Source organism: Anomalospiza imberbis, chromosome 19 (genome assembly GCF_031753505.1).
Source record: "Anomalospiza imberbis isolate Cuckoo-Finch-1a 21T00152 chromosome 19, ASM3175350v1, whole genome shotgun sequence".
NCBI classification, from domain to species: Eukaryota; Metazoa; Chordata; class Aves; order Passeriformes; family Viduidae; genus Anomalospiza; species Anomalospiza imberbis.
In genome coordinates, this window is record NC_089699.1 from 458,389 (window position 1) to 475,802 (window position 17,414).

Sequence of the window (17,414 nt, forward strand, 5' to 3'; positions counted from 1 at the left end):
GAAACTGCCACACAGCCACAGTTCCTCGCCCTTTTCCCTGACAGCTTAGATAGCCCCCCCAAGATGCCACTGTAGGAGACACAAAGTGGGTGCTAGAGGACATACTGCACTCAGGCAATAGTCACAGCTATTTTGTGAGACTCTCTGAAGCTGCAGGTTAATCTGAAGGTAAAGGAGACATGGAACTCACAGCCCTTGCCTGAGGCTTCTGTGGGGTAAAGAGAATCACTGGAAGCCATCAGGTGTGATGGGTGCTACCAGTCTGAATCCTGATGATGCTCCACGCATTGCTGAGGGGAAGACTGTGGAGTGACAGTCAAACAAACCATATAAACACAGCCCTTGTGGGAAATACCTGTAAGGGGACATCAGGGTCGAGCTTGAACTCTGGCACTCTTTCATCCCAGGGATTGAATGTCTTTGTTTTTGGATGAATGTAATAGTCAAAAATTGTCCCCTGATTAGGAAACTTGATGGTTTTAAATTCTGACAGCCACCACTTGCTGAACTGCTGGCGGTGATCCACCAGCTGGAAGACAAAACAGAGACACTCAGACCCCAGCCATATGATGGGATGCAGAGAAGAGTGGCAGGTGCTGGGCAGTCCCTTGGCTGTACCTGGTCCTGGAACAAGGCCCCACCAAAGGCCCAGATGCAGGCAAAGACGAAGAAGAGCTCATACTGCTCCCGGGGTGAGTCTGGTGGGACATTCTTCGGTGTCAGGAAACATTCTAGCAGGGACAGAACTGTCTGTATGGCCGTGATCTCAGGAACAGGGGTGATTGTCTTGAACCCAGACCTGAGCTTCTCCAGGCATGGTGGCAGGTACTTGTCAAAGAGGATCATCAGAGCGGCCTTCTCAGACTTCACTGTCCTTGTCTCAATCCAGCTGGCCACAATGCTGTGGGAGAGACAAACAGGGCTGCAGCAAGTATCCCATTCCATCGCATCCCATCCTATCCCATCCCATCACATCCCATCCCATCGCATAGCATCCCATCGCACCACATCCCACCCATCACATCCCATCCCATCCCATCACATCCCATCGCACCGCATCCCATCCCATCACATCCCACCCATTGCACCGCATCCCATCGCACCGCATCCCATCGCATCCCATCCCATCCCATCCCACCCATCGTATCGCATCCCATCCCATTGCATCATTGCATCGCATTGCATCGCGTTGCATCCCATCCCAGCCCAACCCATCCTCCCTGCCCAGCTCACGGGCTCCAGCCCAGGTCTGTGGGGTTGATGTAGAGGATTCCAGCCCGGGACACGGTGGCCGGCGTGGCCGTCCGCAGGTGGCTGATCTCGAAGATGAGCCTCATGGTGGGAGTGAGGGGGATGCGCTCATTGCTGGCCAAGGTGAGAACCTGGGGGAAGTGGCTCATTGTGGGGGATGTCTGGAGTTGGTCCCCCTGAGATAACAAATGAGCAAAGCCCCTGGGGTGTGATGGCACCAACCTTATTGTCATCCATGACTGTGTTCAAGGACTCAATCCACATTGGATCAATGTCTCCATCAAGGATGATCCACTTGGGCCCATCATGCGTGATGTTGGCCAGGTCACGCATTGCTGTGGAGAACAGACCTGCCCCACAGAGACACTTGGGTTGTTCCTCTCCACACACAGCCATTTGCTGGAGGACACGTGGGACTGGTGCTCCCATGAAACACATTCCTTCTCCCTCCCACTCCAGGAAAGAGCCCCAGGGAAAAGACTTCCCATTCCATCTCACATCCCATAAACTGAGCTCACAGCATTGGTGTCTCACCATCCTTCCATTCCCGTGTGGCTGGATGAATGATCCCAAACAGCTCATCGCAGGTCACAGCCTTGGGGTCGAGGTCCATAGTGACTGGCCTCCTCTTCAGCCTTTGGTACGTCTTGTTGAGCGACTTCAGCACCTGTGGAGAGAGGATGGTGCAGCCACAGGTGCTGATCCCACCCGGGCAACCACAGCCTTCAGCAGCCTCTGCCTGCAGTGGAGTCATGGAGCCCTGCTTCCACCTGGACTACTTCTGGGAAAGCCCCTGAGCTCCCTCTGCAGAGCCAGCTCCTGGACAGGCGTGAACCAGGCCCTGCCAGCCAGCCCTGTCCTGTCATCCTGCCGGCACCCAGGAGCAATCCTGAGAGTGTGCCCCTGTCTGCTCTCTGTCTTTGTCTCTGCTCCGCCCGTGGGTGTCTCGGGCAGCCCCTGAGCTGTGCATCCCAGACCTGCCCAGCTGCAGGGGCTCTCTCTGGCACACACAGTGCCTGAGGGCCTGGCATGGCCACTGCTGACCTCTGTCCAAACACTGTTCTGGCATGGCCACGGGATCTGCTTGGCTGAGGCCGTGGGGGGCCCATGTCCTCAGGATGGTTTGGCCTCTACCTGGGACTTGCCGCAGCCGGCGTTGCCAACGACAAAGACGGAGTGTCGCACTTGGAGCAGCTCCTCCAGCTGTACCACCTTCAGCACGAAATTCTCCTCTGCCTGCAGCTTCAGCTCCAGCACGGACTCACGGATGACCTGGGAGGGAGAGCAGGCACTGACCACCAGCAGCAGCCTTGGAAAGGCCCTGGAGATGAGCCAGCCGCCCCCAGAAGCACTGAATAGACCATCAGCCTCTGGATCCTGCCAGGACTGCGACATCTCTGCAATGGTGCTGTGCTTGGGCTTGCACCTTCTCAAAGTTGAGGTCCCTCTTCCTGGGAATGTCCAGTGCTGGAAACAAGTCTCCAATCAGGCCCAAGAACACAGGCAAGTCATCTGTCACGATCTTGGGGATATTGAAGTCTCGTAAAGCTCTCATCAGCACCTGGTCCTCTGCAGAGCCGGGGTCCCCCCTCTTTAAGGAGCCAGCCACCACCAGCACGGACTTGATGGCCCGCAGTCCCCAGTCATAGTGGTCCTGTGAGAGGAAGCAGAGAATCACCATTGCACACTGGTGAGGGAGAACTGCTTCAAGCAGCACTGCAGAGGAACTCCCTGTCCGTTGGCCTCAGGCAGGGCATCCACATGGCACCCACCGGGCTGGAGCACAACTGAGCTTATCTACAGGAGAAGCCTCTGTCAGTCATGGGGGTAGTTTGGAACTGGGAATCTGACTTCCTTCTTGGAGGCATGTTTATAGTGCAAATCACCTCTCTTGAGATGAATAATATCTGAGTGCTCTCACCTTAACTGGCCTAATTCTAATTCTAATTCCATGCTATTCTACTTTTGGGCTTCTTGATTCCTTCCTTAAGGCAGAAAGGTGCCATATGATGCAGAAGTGGATCTTGTCCAGCCATAGACCTGAGCTGTGCAGAACTGTCACTCCGTGTGTCACCACCAGCAATCCCACAAACCGTGTGTCAGGTTTGATGATCAAATGGACTCTTTCCTCTCCCAGCCAGCACTGTGTAATATTGTTAATTACCTGTTTCGACAGCAGCTCTTTGCAGAGCGTGTAGAGAGTGATGAACTTTCTTGCCAGGAGCTTGGCATGGAGAAATCCCTCTGCCACAAGCATGATTTCACAGATCAGTTCAAAATCGGGGACCACCATAGCGCAGGGTCTAGAGAGGAGCAGCTGCAGTTGTCAAGGCTGCTTACCATGTCCTTATCCTCCCACAGCTCCCAGGGTTTGCCCCCAAGTTTGCAGTGTAACGAACAGTCAGCTGCTGCAGTTACACCTGCTGGGGTCTCCTGCCCAGACTCCTTCTCCAAGCAGGGCTCATGTCCCACCAGACTAGGGCACACCAGCCCTTCTGCAGTCACAGGTTGAATTTCACCAAGGACAGGGGTCCCACAGCATCTCTGTCCCTCCCCTTCCAGTGCTTCACCACCTTTTTGTCAACTCTCTATTGGATTTTAGTTGAGGGTGGCAACCCACCCGAGCACGCTTTCCCCTTGCTGAGCAGCCCAGCTCACCCCGCCTGGCCACCTCTGGGGAGTGACATGGCTGTCCCATGGCGCTAAGGGCTCCCTCACACCAGGGCCACCACCCTTGGCTTAGGGTGGTAGGGGTGTGGCACAGGAGTGCCAGCACGGAGGGAAGTGCTGCAGTGACACCGACCCACCTGAACAGAGCTTTCAGATTCTCGGGCAGCTCCGTGCGCCCGGCATAACCAGGGTTCATGGTGATGAAGATCCCAACCGATGGCACCAGGGAGATGGTCTCCCCAAGGAAGTTGAATTTTTTCTTCTTGGCACGGATTGCATCCTGAATACATTTTACCTGCCAGGTGAGCAGAGGTGTTGGCTCCCTGCCCAGTGCTCTGGCTGGCCCTGACTGCTCCCCAAGGTGAGCCTGAGGGTTTAGCTGTGCCAGGAATAATATTGAGATCTTGCTGAAGCCACAGCAGCAGGAGACCTGGCCTTAAACCAGCTCCTTCCTAATCACACCAACTCCCTGTCCCAGGTGATGGCAGAGCTGCGGATGACAGGTCACCAGGATGGACACAGCTGGACTGTGAGGTTTAACTGTGCCCCAATGCCCTGCACTGCTGGGATTTCACCCCCCACCCTGTGTCCAAACAGGATGTAGTGGAGAGAACAGCGGCCAACTGTCCCGCGAGTCAGGTTTAACTGGGGAAGCATGCAGGACATGAAGTCTCTTTGGCACCCAGTGCCACTGTGTTGTGGGGACAGCGCGCACCTGCACCGCAATGACAGACAGGACCTCCACCAAAATGCGATTGAACTCGTCGAAGCAGCCCCAGGCGCCTGTCTGGGCAAGTCCTTTGTAGATGTTCCCACAGGACTGGAGAGAAACAGAGCAATGGGACAGGGCTCAGGCACTGCGATCCCTCACGACAGCTGCAGTGGAGGATTTGGTGACAAAACTCGAGTGCTGAGAGCTGCTCGTGCCTTACGGATTGTGCTCCTCCCTAGGGAAATTCCCCACAGTGATAAAACCCCCCTGCCGAGGCTCCCCTGGGCTCCCATTGACCCAAACACAGGGTCCCCTTGTCTTGGACACCCCGTGGTTCTCACCTCGGTGCCACCATCCTGTTGCCCCGTGCCCTACCTTGTAGTCCATCTGCTCGGAGCAGTTGAACACGTAGACCATAATGCCCACAGCCCGGCCCAGGTCCTTGGTGGTCTCTGTCTTCCCGGTGCCTGCAGGGCCCGCGGGGGCCCCCCCCATGTAGAGGTGAAGGGACTGTGTCAGGGTGATGTAGCACCTGTGGAGGGAGGACTCCGGGCTGAGCGGGGCCCGTGGTGTGGCACGGCCGCAGTGCCGGGGCAGGGCTGGGGAGCCAAGCCCCCACCTGTCGGTCAGGGGGGTGATGACCAGCCGGGGGGTGTTCCCCAGGTACTCGTAGGCGTACAGCAGCTGAGCGTCGCAGATGTTGGCGAAGCAGTGCTTCTCCCCGTCATCCCAGCGGTGCCGCAGCTGGGACTGCCAGGCAAATGCCTGGGAGGTCTCCACCTGCGGAGCAGCTGGCTGTGGAGGCAGGTGGGCACTGGCACTGCCCACCCTGGCCCGCTGGGAGAGCGACACACCCTGCCTCGGGACCGTTCGCCACCTCCCAGCACTAGGACAGTGGGCAAAGGGGTCCCAGAGCCATGCTGGGGTGTGTGAGGACCATGCCTCCTCACAGCCCAGCCCAGTCCACACCCACCAACACAGGTGCCCAGCCCAAAAGTAATGGAATGACAGAAAAATCTATGCTCCAAAGTTCTGAGGGATGCTGCAGCAAAAATTCCCTCTGGTACCAAATACCTTTGTTTGGATCATTTTGGCCACAACGTCCCTTGCATGGACATCAATAGTACAGATTGTCATGATCTTCATTCTATCTCCAGCACTCAGGTTCCCAAGGAGCAGAGAAATCAGGGCATTCAGCAGAGAAATCTGGGGAAGGACAGAAATAATGCGCATAGAGATGATGCCCTCATTTGCCCACCTCTCGATGACCCCTGGCCTGGTAGAGAGGCTCGGGCCGGCTCCAGGTCAGGCGCAGAAGATGCCAACCTGCTTTTTGTTATAATCCTTCAGGGCATTCTCGTAACCTTTCTCCAGACTCGCAAAAGCAACACCGACTTCTGAGGTCCAGGCAATCTGGGCGCACGTGAGGGCGACCTGCGGCAAACCATGGGGATGACACGCCATAAAGAGGAACCTGGCTCAGGGTGGGCACCTGTGCCTCCCGGGGCTCTCTGGCTCCTCCTCCTGTCCCTGTCAGAGCCAGCTCAGCACCCACCTGTGCTGGGTAGTCAAACACCCACTCCTCCCGCAGCTTGTCCTCGTAGGTGCCCAGGGCCTGGGCGATGAGGTTTCGCAGAGTCGAGCGCATGCGCTCCAGCAGCCGGTTCAGCCAAACCTCCACCTGGAGGGTCACATCAGAGCTGAGCGAGCAGCTCCAGCCCACCCGGGCGGCACAAACCTCTCCCTGCACATCACAATTCGCCACACAGAGAGCCTGGGGCCGATCCAGCAGGGCACATCCCACGGGAGGTGATGAGTGGTGGTCTGAGGGCAAACAGGTGAGGGGTAACCACCCTGCAGCCCTCGAGGGGCTGAGCAGGTTCACACAACAGTGCTTCTCTGTACCTACAATGCAGGTGCCATTTCTGGGGCTTTTGGCCAAAAATCTTTGTAATTGCATTTTTAGACTCCTGCCAGGCTGTTACAGCACAACCAGCTAAAGGCTCATGCCCATCCTCAACCTGCCCCCTGCCTCAGCCTCAAAGTCTCCATGAAGCTCAGCTGACCTGGCCAGACAGGTCACAGTCTGCATCGAAGTGCACGTACTCCCCGTCCCGGCTGAACATCCCCTGGGCCACCTTCTGAGGCTTTTTGTCTGAGCCCTCCTGGAACTTCACCTTGGCCAAACTGTCGAACAGCTTCGTCAAGTGTCGGGACACCTGAGAGCAGAGGCACAGCCACTGTCAGGACCCCTGTCACGTGTGGAGGGGTGATCAGGGGTGATCTACCCCTGAGTGCTCCCTGGGCACTGCAACCCCAGGAAGGCAGATCAGGGATGGTGTTCTGCCCGTAAGAGTGAAAAATGTTCTAAAACTGCTCAAACAAGTGCAGAGAAATGGCACAGGACTCAGCCCCATGCTCGCACACAGCCTATACCTCAAAGGGCTCAGTCCCCTTCGATAAAATATCCAGTAGGTCCGCAGAGGAGACAAAATAGAACCGGGGAAAAGCCAGTCTTTTGGTCTCAAGGTATTCAGCCAAGGCCTTCTCACAGACTGCCAGCCTGGCAGAAAACAGAAAAACCTGCATTAACCCCCATTTATCAGTTCTACCCTTTGCTCAGTCCTTGTCTTGCTGACGCTTTGGAGGAATCAACCCCTTCCTTTGCCCTCCCAAGTGCTTCACCAGGATCACTTGGTCCTTACCTCTCCTGCAGCGCTTCCAGCTTGGAGTGCAGCTTGGGCTTGTTGGTGCATTCAATCACGTTGGGAGTTTGTACTGCATCAGCGATCAGATCCTGAAGAGGAAAAACACTTCAGCCAACCTGAAGTGGGAGAGAGCTGTGGGAAAAAGGAGAGGGGGAATGGGCTTCGCACTCGGAAATCCTCATCAATGGTATCGAATTTCTTCGACTCCTCTGGCAGTTGACTTCGTGTGTCTTCAGATGCTATGAAGATTGTTTCCAGGTGACTCCACTTCCTCTGTACCTCAAACCAGGTGTTGATAACAGTGTCAGTGGTTGACAGCTTCTCCTGCCAGTCCTGTGCCCTCTGAAGGAAGAAGGCTCGGTACTTGGAGGCCAACACGTTCTGCAGCTGCATTTGGTTGTCCTCCAGCATCTCAATGAGCACCTCATCCATCTTGAGCAGTGGGAGCTGGGTCCTGCTGTGGGGCTCATACTCAAACTTCATTGCTGCCCAAGTAGTGTCCAGGGCATTCAACACCTGCATTTGGGGCACGAGGATGAGCTGGATGCCGTGGTGCTGGGCCCAGCCCCTGTGGGGAAGCAGGGGGCAAAGGAGCACCAGCTCCAGCCAGGGGCTCCACAAGCTCTGTGTGCTCCCTGTGGACTCCAGTCCCAGGAACCGGGACAAAAGGCCTTGACAGCCACAGAGGCACATTGGCACTGGGGTCTCAGCAAAGCAGTGGAGGAGCTGAGCCCCATTTACCTTCTCCATCTCAGCCTCCTTTGACGCTTTGTCCACAATGCCGCGAACCTCCTCCTCAAACTTGTGTAGGTTCAGCTGCAGCAGATCAGCGAGGGTGGTGTCCTCGGACATGGTGAATTGCACCTGGAGCAGAACCGGGGTGGTTGGGCCTTGGACTCCCCTCCACAGAGAGGCAGTCCAGCAGCTCAGCCAGACGAGCTCAATTAACACCCACTTTTAGAGACCCTACACAAATATTTGCATGTGGCCAGATTTAAACCTAATGGCACCCTTCCCTTGCTGGGTGTGGATCTTGGGAGCCCCCTGGGCCAGGGGCTGGAGCCTTCTGGGCCAGGGCTGGGCAGGAGGACTCAGGAGTACCTTGGTTGTCTGCACAAGCTCCTGCCAGTGCCGGTCCCTGATGGCGGGGTTCTGCAGCTCGCTCACGGCGTGCAGGGATGTCATCATGTTCTTCATGCTGCTGTCCAGCCCCGTGAACGCGTCCCAGCTCTTCATCTCCTTATCCAAACCCCGGATGTCTTTAGCAAATTTCTTGCACTCAATATCCATATCCTCAACATTAAGCTCTGCCCACTTGGTTGTCTTCCAGATGGTGATGCTCAGGTTCACCTGGACCCAGGATACATTTTCACATGTGATTAGCAAAAGCATTCCTGCCCGGGAAGAGGAGCAGCATACCCAGTGCCCGCACTCCCTGCGTGTCCACTGGGGCCCCACTCACGCACACGCCATGAGAGCAGACCTGCTCTAAGTGTAACAACCTGCCCCATGTCTCATCCTCCCTCTGATGGCAATGAGCTCTCTGAGAAGCTGCAACAGCTCTGCACCTTTGGCTGGCACTGGCCAACTGGCACCAGCTGCCTGCGTTGGGTGCCCATGCCAGCCAAGAGCAGCCTGCTATCCAGCCCTGGCCTGGATGCAGCTCTGGGCACTGTGTCCTGCTCCCAGAGCACAGCACACACCAGGGTGATCATGTCCCAGAGGTCCTTCAGCAGGCGCAGCTCCTTGCGACAGGTTTTAAGCTGTTTGTACTCCGGGACCGACACCTCAAACAGCGCAGCTGAGGTGGCCAGGGCTGCCATTTCCTTCTCCAAGGCCATGATGCTCTTATTTTGCTGGATGGAGGAAAGGAAAAGGTATCAGCCAGGGACTGTGTGCCAGGGACATGTCTCTATTCCAGCAGGGGCTCCGTCCCTGCTGCAGGGCCAGACTCTCCCTGTTAGCCTGGAAGCTGGAGCCAGAGCTGGAGTGGCTGCCCCTCCCTGGCATCCAATGTCAGGGGTGGCCAGGCAGTGCCAGTGGGAACAGCAGTGGCCCTGGTATCCTCCCCTTCCTTACCCTGTCCAGTGACTTGTAGGGTTCTGGTTCTGTGTACGAGAAAGGGGCTTTTCCCTGGAAACTCTCCCGGAATGCGAGCTGCTGGACCTGTGTGGGAGCATGGGGCTCATGGGGGCAGCCAGGATCTGGCATTTGGGAAGCAGCAGAGTCTTCCCAAAGCTGCCGAGGAGCTGCCTCCCTGCCCGCAGCCCCCAGGCAGGCACCTCGAATTCCTGGCACTTGTTGCGGAGGATGGTGGCCTCGGCGGCTTGCAGGGGCGCTGCATTGTCCGCCACCCGCAGGCACAGCTTCTTGTTGTTGTCCCAGCTCTCGGGCAGCTTCTGCAGTGGACACCATGTGGGGTCACCATCCTGGCCCCAGTAAGCCCCTGCCCAGCCCTCCATACCTATGCATCCCACCTGGAGCAGCAGGTGGATCTCCTCTGGCATCTTGTCCCCGTAAGTCTTGAGCAGCGCAACTGTCTCCTTCAAGGGCTCAAACATGACATCAGTCATCTCCTGCCTCTCTCTGACCTTCACCAGGTGCCCCATCATCGCCACCAGTCCTTCATAGTCTCCCTCCTCCAGAGGTTTACTCAAGCCGGCAGTGGACTCTTTGATGAAATTCTGCAGCTCCTGGAGACTGAGAGGACACTGGCGCTCACCAGGTGTCCTTGGGGCTTGGGGCTCACTCTGCAGGCCATGACCCCCCAGAAACTCACCCCTGAAGGTGCCTGGAACCTTCACCTGGAACCTGCACTTCCAGGGCTGTCTCCCTGGGTCAGCCCTGCCCTGGCACACAGTGGTGCCTGTGCCACAGCTTAGCCGGGTTTCAGTCAGTGGGAGCACCCCGTCCCTACACCAGGGCTGACCGGGCCTTACCTGCTGGTGACGTGGTGGGCGAGGTACTGCCGGAGCGCCAGGCTCTGGCCCTTGATGGCACCCAGCAGCGCCTTCTTGAAGGGGCGGCAGTCACTCTGCAGCCACCCCCCAAACACCCTGGTTTCCTCAAACTCCAACACCTCTTCATGCAGTGCCTCAAGTACATCGATCTGGGGACAAGAATGGGTCACAGTCTGTGGCTGGCACCTCTCTGGGCACCCAGTGTCCTCTAGGGCACCCAAGCACCCAGCACATCTCAAGGCACCCATCCCACACCTCCTGTTGAAAAAGCATGAGGGGCGGTATCCCAGGTGCCAAGGGTTTCTCTGGCAGTGGTTCTGTCTTGCCCTCTCCAGGGGCACTGCCCAAGGTGAGGAAGCGCTGCAGGAACTCCTCGGGGGTCTCCTTCCACAGGTGGGAGTGCTCCTCAAAGCTGGCGCTGAATTCCTCACCTTCTGCCATGGTGCTGACCACCAGCGACATCACCTTCTCCTGCATCCTCATGAGGTCCGGCTGCTCCTCCAGCGCCATCTGAAGGGACAGGCAGAGCTCAGAGACTGGCTGGGGACAACGGCCACCCTCACCCCCTTCCTGCTGAGCTGGGAGCTGCTGCCTGTGACTCACCTTGTAACTGACCGCCCCCTCCAGCAGCTGTGGCATGGAGGCTGCCACCGCCTCCATGTCCGCGAGCAGCTCCTCCACCAGCACCAAGAAGCTGTCGCCGGCCCCCACCTCCAGGGAGGGCTGGTACTGCACCCGGCCCTCGGACAGCTCCATGCGCACCTCAAACAGCGGGGACACCCGGGCCTGAAATATGTCAGAGCCTTCATGTCCCACAGCCCCACAGCCCTGCAAGCTGCAGGGAGCGCGGGGACAGTCACGTTTGGCCACTGACCAAACTGGCAGTGAGCACTGGGACACCCCGAGCCCAGCACCAGGACACCCACTGCCAGAACACCAGCACCTACGTCAGGGTCCATGTTGGTGAGCAGCAGCTGCAGGGATTTGTGAATGAGTCTGCAGAGCCCATCAAACACGATTTTGTCTATGTATCCCACATAGTTCTGCCATATCTGTGAGGACACGTCAGCCTTAAACATATCTGCGTTCTCCTGCCACGAGAAAACCAGGCAGCGTTTGTCAGTGAGCACCCAGCAAAGGCATCGCCTCCTGACGCTGCTTCAAGTCCTTCCTTATGGCCCTGTGAGCCATTGAGCGCTCCAGGGCCATGTCTCACCTTCACCATCCCCTGGATCTTCTCGCCTGTGCTCCTGATGACAGCACGGCGCTGAGCTAAGGCGTTTTCTTTCCCATCAAGGTCCAGGAGCGTGGTTTCCTTGTTGTCCTTTCTTCCAAACAAGGGAGTGGCTGAACAGACCTGCAGGGAGGAGAGAACGGGGCTGCTCTGCTGAGCCAGGGAAAGGACAATCCCAGCTAGATGTGTCCCAGAAAGATGCTTGTGAAGTGCCAGCAAGCATTACCTCCATCAGCTGGGTGATGTTCTGTAGGTTCAGCTTCGTTCTCTGGACCCGTCTCTGCAGGTCATGCAAGGTCTCCCTCATGTCCTGGATGTATTCCATGACACCTGGGAGAGAAATGGGCACATGAGCATGTTGTGGAGACACCCCCAGGGCAGTGGGAGATCAGTTGGTGCTGGGGACCAGGGACCCCCAAAATGCACAAGGACAATCCCCAGCCTTAGATAGCCAAGGTGGGGGTTTCTACCTTCATGGCTCCAGAACAGAGACTTCTCAGCACTGGCCAGACGGACGTTCAGGGCCTCACGCTCCCTTGCCAGCAGTGGCTGCTCCACTGGCATCAGCTGCTGCTTCACCTGGGCCAACACATCCACAGGTGAGTGCTTCATCTGGGCCAACACGTCCTCAGTGAGCACTGAGGAACGGGGTCCCCACCCCACCAACACAGTGGTGGGGGGCAGCAGCCACGGCTTGGCTTAGCCACGGGATGGGCAGGGACCTGAGGTGCCAGTGGTACCCAAACCCCCCCAGTCCCTTTCAGCCTGGAAAAACAGCTGGGTTGCCTCCCCTTCAGAACCTGCCTCATTGTACCAGCCCACGATGAGCTCCAGGTTGTCCCCTATCTTTTGGAAAGTCTCATTTTGGGCAAAGAGGCTCTCAGCATTGCTTGGGATGTCCTGCTGCTGCTGGATGTGCAGGTACTTCACCTCCCGCAGGACGGCAGAGAGCTGCGAGACACCACAGCCGGGAGGGGCCGGTTAGCAACACCGCAACACCCTCTGCAGCGGGCTCAGCCCCGGGACGGCGGGCTCAGCCCCGGGACCGCGGGCTCAGCCCCGGGACGGCGGGTTCAGCCCCGGGACGGCGGGCTCAGCCCCGGGACCGCGGGTTCAGCCCCGGGACCGCGGGCTCAGCCCCGGGACGGCGGGCTCAGCCCCGGGACGGCGGGCTCAGCCCCGGGACGGCGGGCTCAGCCCCGGGACCGTGGGCTCAGCCCCGGGACGGCGGGCTCAGTCCCGGGACCGCGGGCTCAGCCCCGGGACGGCGGGCTCAGCCCCGGGACCGCGGGCTCAGCCCGGGTGGGGCGCTGCTGGCGTTGCCCGTGCCGACACCGACCTCTCTGCTGAAGTTCACGCTGAGGAGGCCGGACTCGGGGTCCCTCCGGAGCAGGGGCTGCTCCAGGCTGAAGTGGCAGTCCCGGCCGGGCCCGCTCGCCCATTCCTCGTAGATCCTCTTGCTGTAACGTTGCAGCAGCCCCATCATTTCCTCGTACTTCCCGGACACCAGCTCAGCCTCAGCGCCCGCCATGGCACTGTCAGAGCCACAAGAGAGCTGCTGCAGCAGGGCACGGGAGGGGACCCGCTCCAGGCTGGATCCCGCCCCACTGCTGCCCTGTGTCCCCTGGGACAGGGGACCTGCACCTACGGGTGGTTGATGGCCAACAAGTCCTTGCGTGGCCCCTCCAGTCGCTGCTGCAGCTCCAGAGCCCACTTCAGCTGCCCAGCCACGGGTGGCATGTTCTTGTGGATGGCTGGGGCCCCCCCGGGGGCTGGGGGGGACACGAACCGGGTGTCATACAGCGCCTTGACGCTCTCCAGTTCCGCCTCGAACATTCCCAGCAGGGCCAAGTAGCAGGGGAAAGCCTCAGCCTTGATCAGGGGCTGCTCCAGCACAGAGGCAAACATGTGCACCAGCTGCAGAGAGAGAGGTAGGCACAGGTTCCTGCACCCTGGAGCAGTCCCAGGACAGGCGAGACCCCCAGGTCCTGTGGGAGCTGCGTGCCAGGCTGCTGAGCTGGGGCACAGGTACCTTCACGGCAGCTGGCAGGCTGTTACAGTCATCAAAGCCCTGGCAGAAGATGGCAGCCAGCTGCCTGTTTGCATCCTCAACCTTCTTCTGGAACTCTGCAAAGTCTCTGTCCCATTGCTGCCATTGAAAGCAAAATGGTTTAAAGTGGCACAGCCCCTGTGCCTCCTTCTCAGATCCTTCAGGAAGGATTTGCTGAACCCAGAAGGTCCAGAGCCCCATGACCTACTCCAGAGCCAGCCCTGTGCTGCTGTGGGGCAGTCCCATGTGTCCCTATGCAGCATGTTCTCACAAGAGATTTTTTTTCTTTTCACTTAGCCAATGTTAACACCTCAATTCCAGCATCCATTACATTTCCACTCCAGCACCTGCTCACCTCTTCATCGGGATCCAAGGGATCATATCTGCATTCAGCAAAAGCCTTGGTGTCTTCACAGATCTCCTCAGAGATCCGCAACACCCAGGTCCCAAGGAAGTTCCCTCGCACCCCTCCCAGCGCTGTCTTCTCCAGCCTCAGGAAGTCGATGGCTGCCTGGAACAGCTCCTGGCAAGCATAAACCCCCTTGTACCTGGCTTCCCCTGTCCCAGGCTGCAGGTGCAGGAGCTGCACCACCAGCACAGGGCTGTGTCCTGCCAGCTCAGCAGTCCTGAGGAGCAGCCCCGCAGGGGTGGCCTGGCTAGGGTGTGACCATCCTGCCATGGGGGCTCGGGGCTGGGGGGAGCCTGTGCTGGGACGCTGCCACTGAACTCCCAGTGTCGTCCCACTGTGCCAGCCGAGCTCCCCCTGTGCCACTCCCTCCCCAGGATCCCCAGGGCAGGGAAGGCCTGACTGAGGCTGGCACTGTGCCCTGAAGTGCTGTGCTCTCACCTTGATGGCCTTGAGCCTGTGCAAGAAGGCATCCATCCTCCCAAAGATCTGTCTGGGGGGAAACTGCCAGAGCTCTGGCTGCTCCTGGAAGGGCAGAGGGGGCTGTCAGTCTGCTGCTGGCGTGCAGGGGGTCAGAGGTCCCTGCACCATCCCTGCACCCACCGGGAAGAATGTGGGGGTTACATCAGAGCAGTAAGTGCTGTAGGACTGGAAGAACTTCTCTGTGGTGGAGATGGCTTGTTTGAGTCCCTCCAGGGTCTCCTGGGGTTCTCCTTGCAGCCCCTTCAGCATGTCCTCCGGGTTCAGGAATTTATAGGTCTGGGACAGACACAGGCAGGGCCTGCTGTCAGGAGGATGTGGAGGCTCCTCCTGCCCCCTTCACCCCCACAGACTTGCTGGTGGTTGCAGGCAGCCCGTGCCTGCCCCAGACTCCCCCCAGCCCTGTGGGGGGCTCTGCTGTTCCCTTGTCCAGGGTGTCTCTGCATCACCGCATCTGCCCCAGAGAGGCAACTGGAGGGGACAGGGGTGGGTCAGTGCTGGCCATGGGGCTGTACCAGGCTGATGAAGAAGTTGCAGGTCTCCTGCAGGACACGGGCTATGTGGGCAGGCGAGTGGTAGTGCACGCAGTGAGCCCGGAGCAGGCAGACAGTGCAGAGCACCTTGGGCACGAAGGGCTGCAGCTGTGGGAGCAGAGCCTCGTCAGTGCGGGGGGATGTGTCCCCCCAAAGCCTCTGGGGCTCTGCTGCTGCCGAGATGAGGCTCTGCCTGGTTATTTTGCCACACATCACTCACCTGGGAGTAGTCCATTTGCTCCATCTCCTCCAGCAGCCCCTGCAGGGGTTGCAGGTGGAGGCTGACATCATTGGCTTCCTCCAAACCTAGGACATGGAGAAAGTCCGTGTTGGGATGAGGACACCTTGTTGGAGGCAGCCACCACCATGTCATGGGAGCTCACCACCAGTGACGGCCCTGAACATGTTCTGCAGTGATGGCCAGTAGCAGCTGTCAGCCCTCTCCAGTGTCTTGGCCAGCATTGTCACTTGGGGTGAGAGCAGCTGCCAGGGAAGAGGCGTCAGGATCAGCACAGGCGGCTCAGCACGGGGGGCTCAGCATGAGCACATGTGGCCACCATGGGTGAGACAGTACCTGCTCACTGACGCACTTCAAGCAGGTCACCCTGGTCTGCCAGAAATCAAACTCAACCCTGGGCAGGGGGTGCAGCCCCTCCAGCAGTTGCTGCGCTGGGTCCTGGCTAAAGATCTCTTCAACCTGCTGGAACCACTCGATGACCACGGTCTCGATGGAGTGCAGCACTGTACCATCTATGGGCTCCACCAGGCTGAAAGGCAGATGGGTTATGCCCCTTGGGAGCCCTGAACTGCCCCACGGGAACCCCAAACAGCCCTAGGGAAGCCCATGACTCCTGCATGTGGCCATCTCTGCCACTGCAGATGCAGGGCATGAACCCCTCAAAGCTTGTCTGCTGCAGGGGATGGCTGTGCCCAGGGCTGTGCAGGGACCGAGCCAGTGACCTGGCTCCCATCCCTCCCCGAGGGATTTATGCTGTCCTGGGCCCCTGCTAGGCTTTTCTGGCACCAAGTGGTGCCACCCACCAGTCCAGGGCGGCGCCTGAGTCCTCCCAGCTGACCAGGTGCTCGGGCAGTGGGAGCAGTGGCTTTCCCTGGATCTTCCCAGTCATCACAAACATCTTGTTCTGCAGCTGGTGAGTGTGGCGCATGACGTCCTCCACCACGATCCTGGGCCAGCCCACCCCCTCATCCTGGCTAAGGAGCAGAGGGGACACAACCTGCAAGACAGGGCTAGGTCAGGCACTTGCTCATGACCTCCTGTACAGGGCAGTGGGCATTTCCCTCCACTGCCCACTGAAGCACAGTCTCAGTGCAGTCACGGCTCAGTTGGCCACAGATGAGTTTTGCTGGTATTTATCAGTGTGACCAAAAGGCCCTTTGCTCTGGTTTCCAGCTCTCATGGCCTGGGAAGTGCTGGAAGTGGCACAGTGAATGCATCTAGCAGAGTCAGAGGCTGGCACATGAGCAAAAGCCCCCAGCAGTGAGGGGGAATAGTGGGGGCTCCTGGAGCTGATGCAGCTTTTGGGTGTTCTGGACTGGCAGTGGGAATATTTATGAGAAGTTTGAGAGAAATACACTTAGACATTTCCCAGCTGCAGGGTAAAGGTAAGTGGGAATTATTATGAGTTTCTAAAATTGCAGGAAGTGATCTAGTTGGGGCCAGAAGAAAACCGGGTTGGTGACTTTCACCCAGCTCTTGTCCTTGTGGGGCTTGTTCAACATAGGATGGGAGCCACAGCAAGGTCAGGGCAAGGACCTGGGACAAGTTTTCTTGTGTGAATTTTAGTTTATTTTGGAGCCTACCTGGAAATTCGTCTAGAGCAGCCCACAGCAGGGGTCCCAGCACAGCAGTGTGCCCAGGGAGCTCAGCTCACCCTGCTCGCCCCAAGCCTGTGCCTGCATGGGCAACCCACCTCCAGCAGCACGGTGATGAGCTGCTCCACAGGTGAGGGGCCGATGTCTCCCACCAGCAGACCACTCCGACAGTTCTCCCCGGTGATGTTCTCCCCCTTCCTCTTCACGCAGTAGATTCCCTTGCCCTTTAGGGCAGGTGGGAAGCAGGTAGTGGGCTGGAGCTGCCCAGCAGGGTTCAGCCCCAGCACCAGCTCCAGCATTTCTGGCTGCTTGAAGAACTTGTCCAGCATGACTGAAGTCTCCTCGCTGGCCACAAACTTGCCCCACTTGTCTGGCCGGACATGCAGCAACGCCGTGGCCAAGCTCTCGAGGAGGACTAACCGCTCGTCCTGTGGGGCTGACATCGTGCCAGCACCGGGCGTGCCTGCAGCTCCCCAGCACCTGCAAGAACCCCGCTCAGCCAGGGGCTGTGCAGACCCCACACCCTGACCTCCTGACACTGCCCATCCCACCCCTCCACGGCCCTCAGCCTTCCCTC

General features: G+C 58.5%; 1 protein-coding gene across 1 annotated transcript in view; it reads right to left on the minus strand.

The window, feature by feature from the left end:
• DNAH17 (dynein axonemal heavy chain 17) overlaps positions 1 to 17,317 on the minus strand; it is a 33,353-nt gene extending 16,036 nt beyond the window's left edge. The window contains exons 1-45 of the mRNA XM_068209864.1: positions 16,936 to 17,317; positions 16,046 to 16,239; positions 15,579 to 15,771; positions 15,388 to 15,487; positions 15,225 to 15,310; positions 14,987 to 15,112; positions 14,595 to 14,750; positions 14,433 to 14,516; positions 13,941 to 14,108; positions 13,568 to 13,684; positions 13,184 to 13,452; positions 12,875 to 13,070; positions 12,340 to 12,486; positions 12,006 to 12,114; positions 11,762 to 11,865; positions 11,518 to 11,658; positions 11,249 to 11,392; positions 10,905 to 11,087; positions 10,557 to 10,811; positions 10,281 to 10,450; positions 9,819 to 10,041; positions 9,624 to 9,740; positions 9,421 to 9,507; positions 9,045 to 9,197; positions 8,443 to 8,691; positions 8,083 to 8,205; positions 7,510 to 7,857; positions 7,339 to 7,430; positions 7,070 to 7,196; positions 6,700 to 6,852; positions 6,189 to 6,314; positions 5,960 to 6,067; positions 5,708 to 5,839; positions 5,253 to 5,413; positions 5,009 to 5,165; positions 4,637 to 4,741; positions 4,059 to 4,216; positions 3,416 to 3,554; positions 2,678 to 2,905; positions 2,386 to 2,523; positions 1,786 to 1,918; positions 1,474 to 1,601; positions 1,234 to 1,382; positions 619 to 901; positions 356 to 529 (exon numbers count right to left, since the gene is read on the minus strand). Of these exons, the coding sequence (XP_068065965.1) occupies positions 356 to 529; positions 619 to 901; positions 1,234 to 1,382; positions 1,474 to 1,601; positions 1,786 to 1,918; positions 2,386 to 2,523; positions 2,678 to 2,905; positions 3,416 to 3,554; positions 4,059 to 4,216; positions 4,637 to 4,741; positions 5,009 to 5,165; positions 5,253 to 5,413; positions 5,708 to 5,839; positions 5,960 to 6,067; positions 6,189 to 6,314; positions 6,700 to 6,852; positions 7,070 to 7,196; positions 7,339 to 7,430; positions 7,510 to 7,857; positions 8,083 to 8,205; positions 8,443 to 8,691; positions 9,045 to 9,197; positions 9,421 to 9,507; positions 9,624 to 9,740; positions 9,819 to 10,041; positions 10,281 to 10,450; positions 10,557 to 10,811; positions 10,905 to 11,087; positions 11,249 to 11,392; positions 11,518 to 11,658; positions 11,762 to 11,865; positions 12,006 to 12,114; positions 12,340 to 12,486; positions 12,875 to 13,070; positions 13,184 to 13,452; positions 13,568 to 13,684; positions 13,941 to 14,108; positions 14,433 to 14,516; positions 14,595 to 14,750; positions 14,987 to 15,112; positions 15,225 to 15,310; positions 15,388 to 15,487; positions 15,579 to 15,771; positions 16,046 to 16,239; positions 16,936 to 17,280 (7,278 nt within the window). The 5' untranslated portion in view covers positions 17,281 to 17,317. The remainder of the gene's footprint in view (positions 1 to 355; positions 530 to 618; positions 902 to 1,233; positions 1,383 to 1,473; positions 1,602 to 1,785; positions 1,919 to 2,385; positions 2,524 to 2,677; positions 2,906 to 3,415; positions 3,555 to 4,058; positions 4,217 to 4,636; positions 4,742 to 5,008; positions 5,166 to 5,252; positions 5,414 to 5,707; positions 5,840 to 5,959; positions 6,068 to 6,188; positions 6,315 to 6,699; positions 6,853 to 7,069; positions 7,197 to 7,338; positions 7,431 to 7,509; positions 7,858 to 8,082; positions 8,206 to 8,442; positions 8,692 to 9,044; positions 9,198 to 9,420; positions 9,508 to 9,623; positions 9,741 to 9,818; positions 10,042 to 10,280; positions 10,451 to 10,556; positions 10,812 to 10,904; positions 11,088 to 11,248; positions 11,393 to 11,517; positions 11,659 to 11,761; positions 11,866 to 12,005; positions 12,115 to 12,339; positions 12,487 to 12,874; positions 13,071 to 13,183; positions 13,453 to 13,567; positions 13,685 to 13,940; positions 14,109 to 14,432; positions 14,517 to 14,594; positions 14,751 to 14,986; positions 15,113 to 15,224; positions 15,311 to 15,387; positions 15,488 to 15,578; positions 15,772 to 16,045; positions 16,240 to 16,935) is intronic.
• Between the last annotated feature and the right edge of the window lie 97 nt (positions 17,318 to 17,414).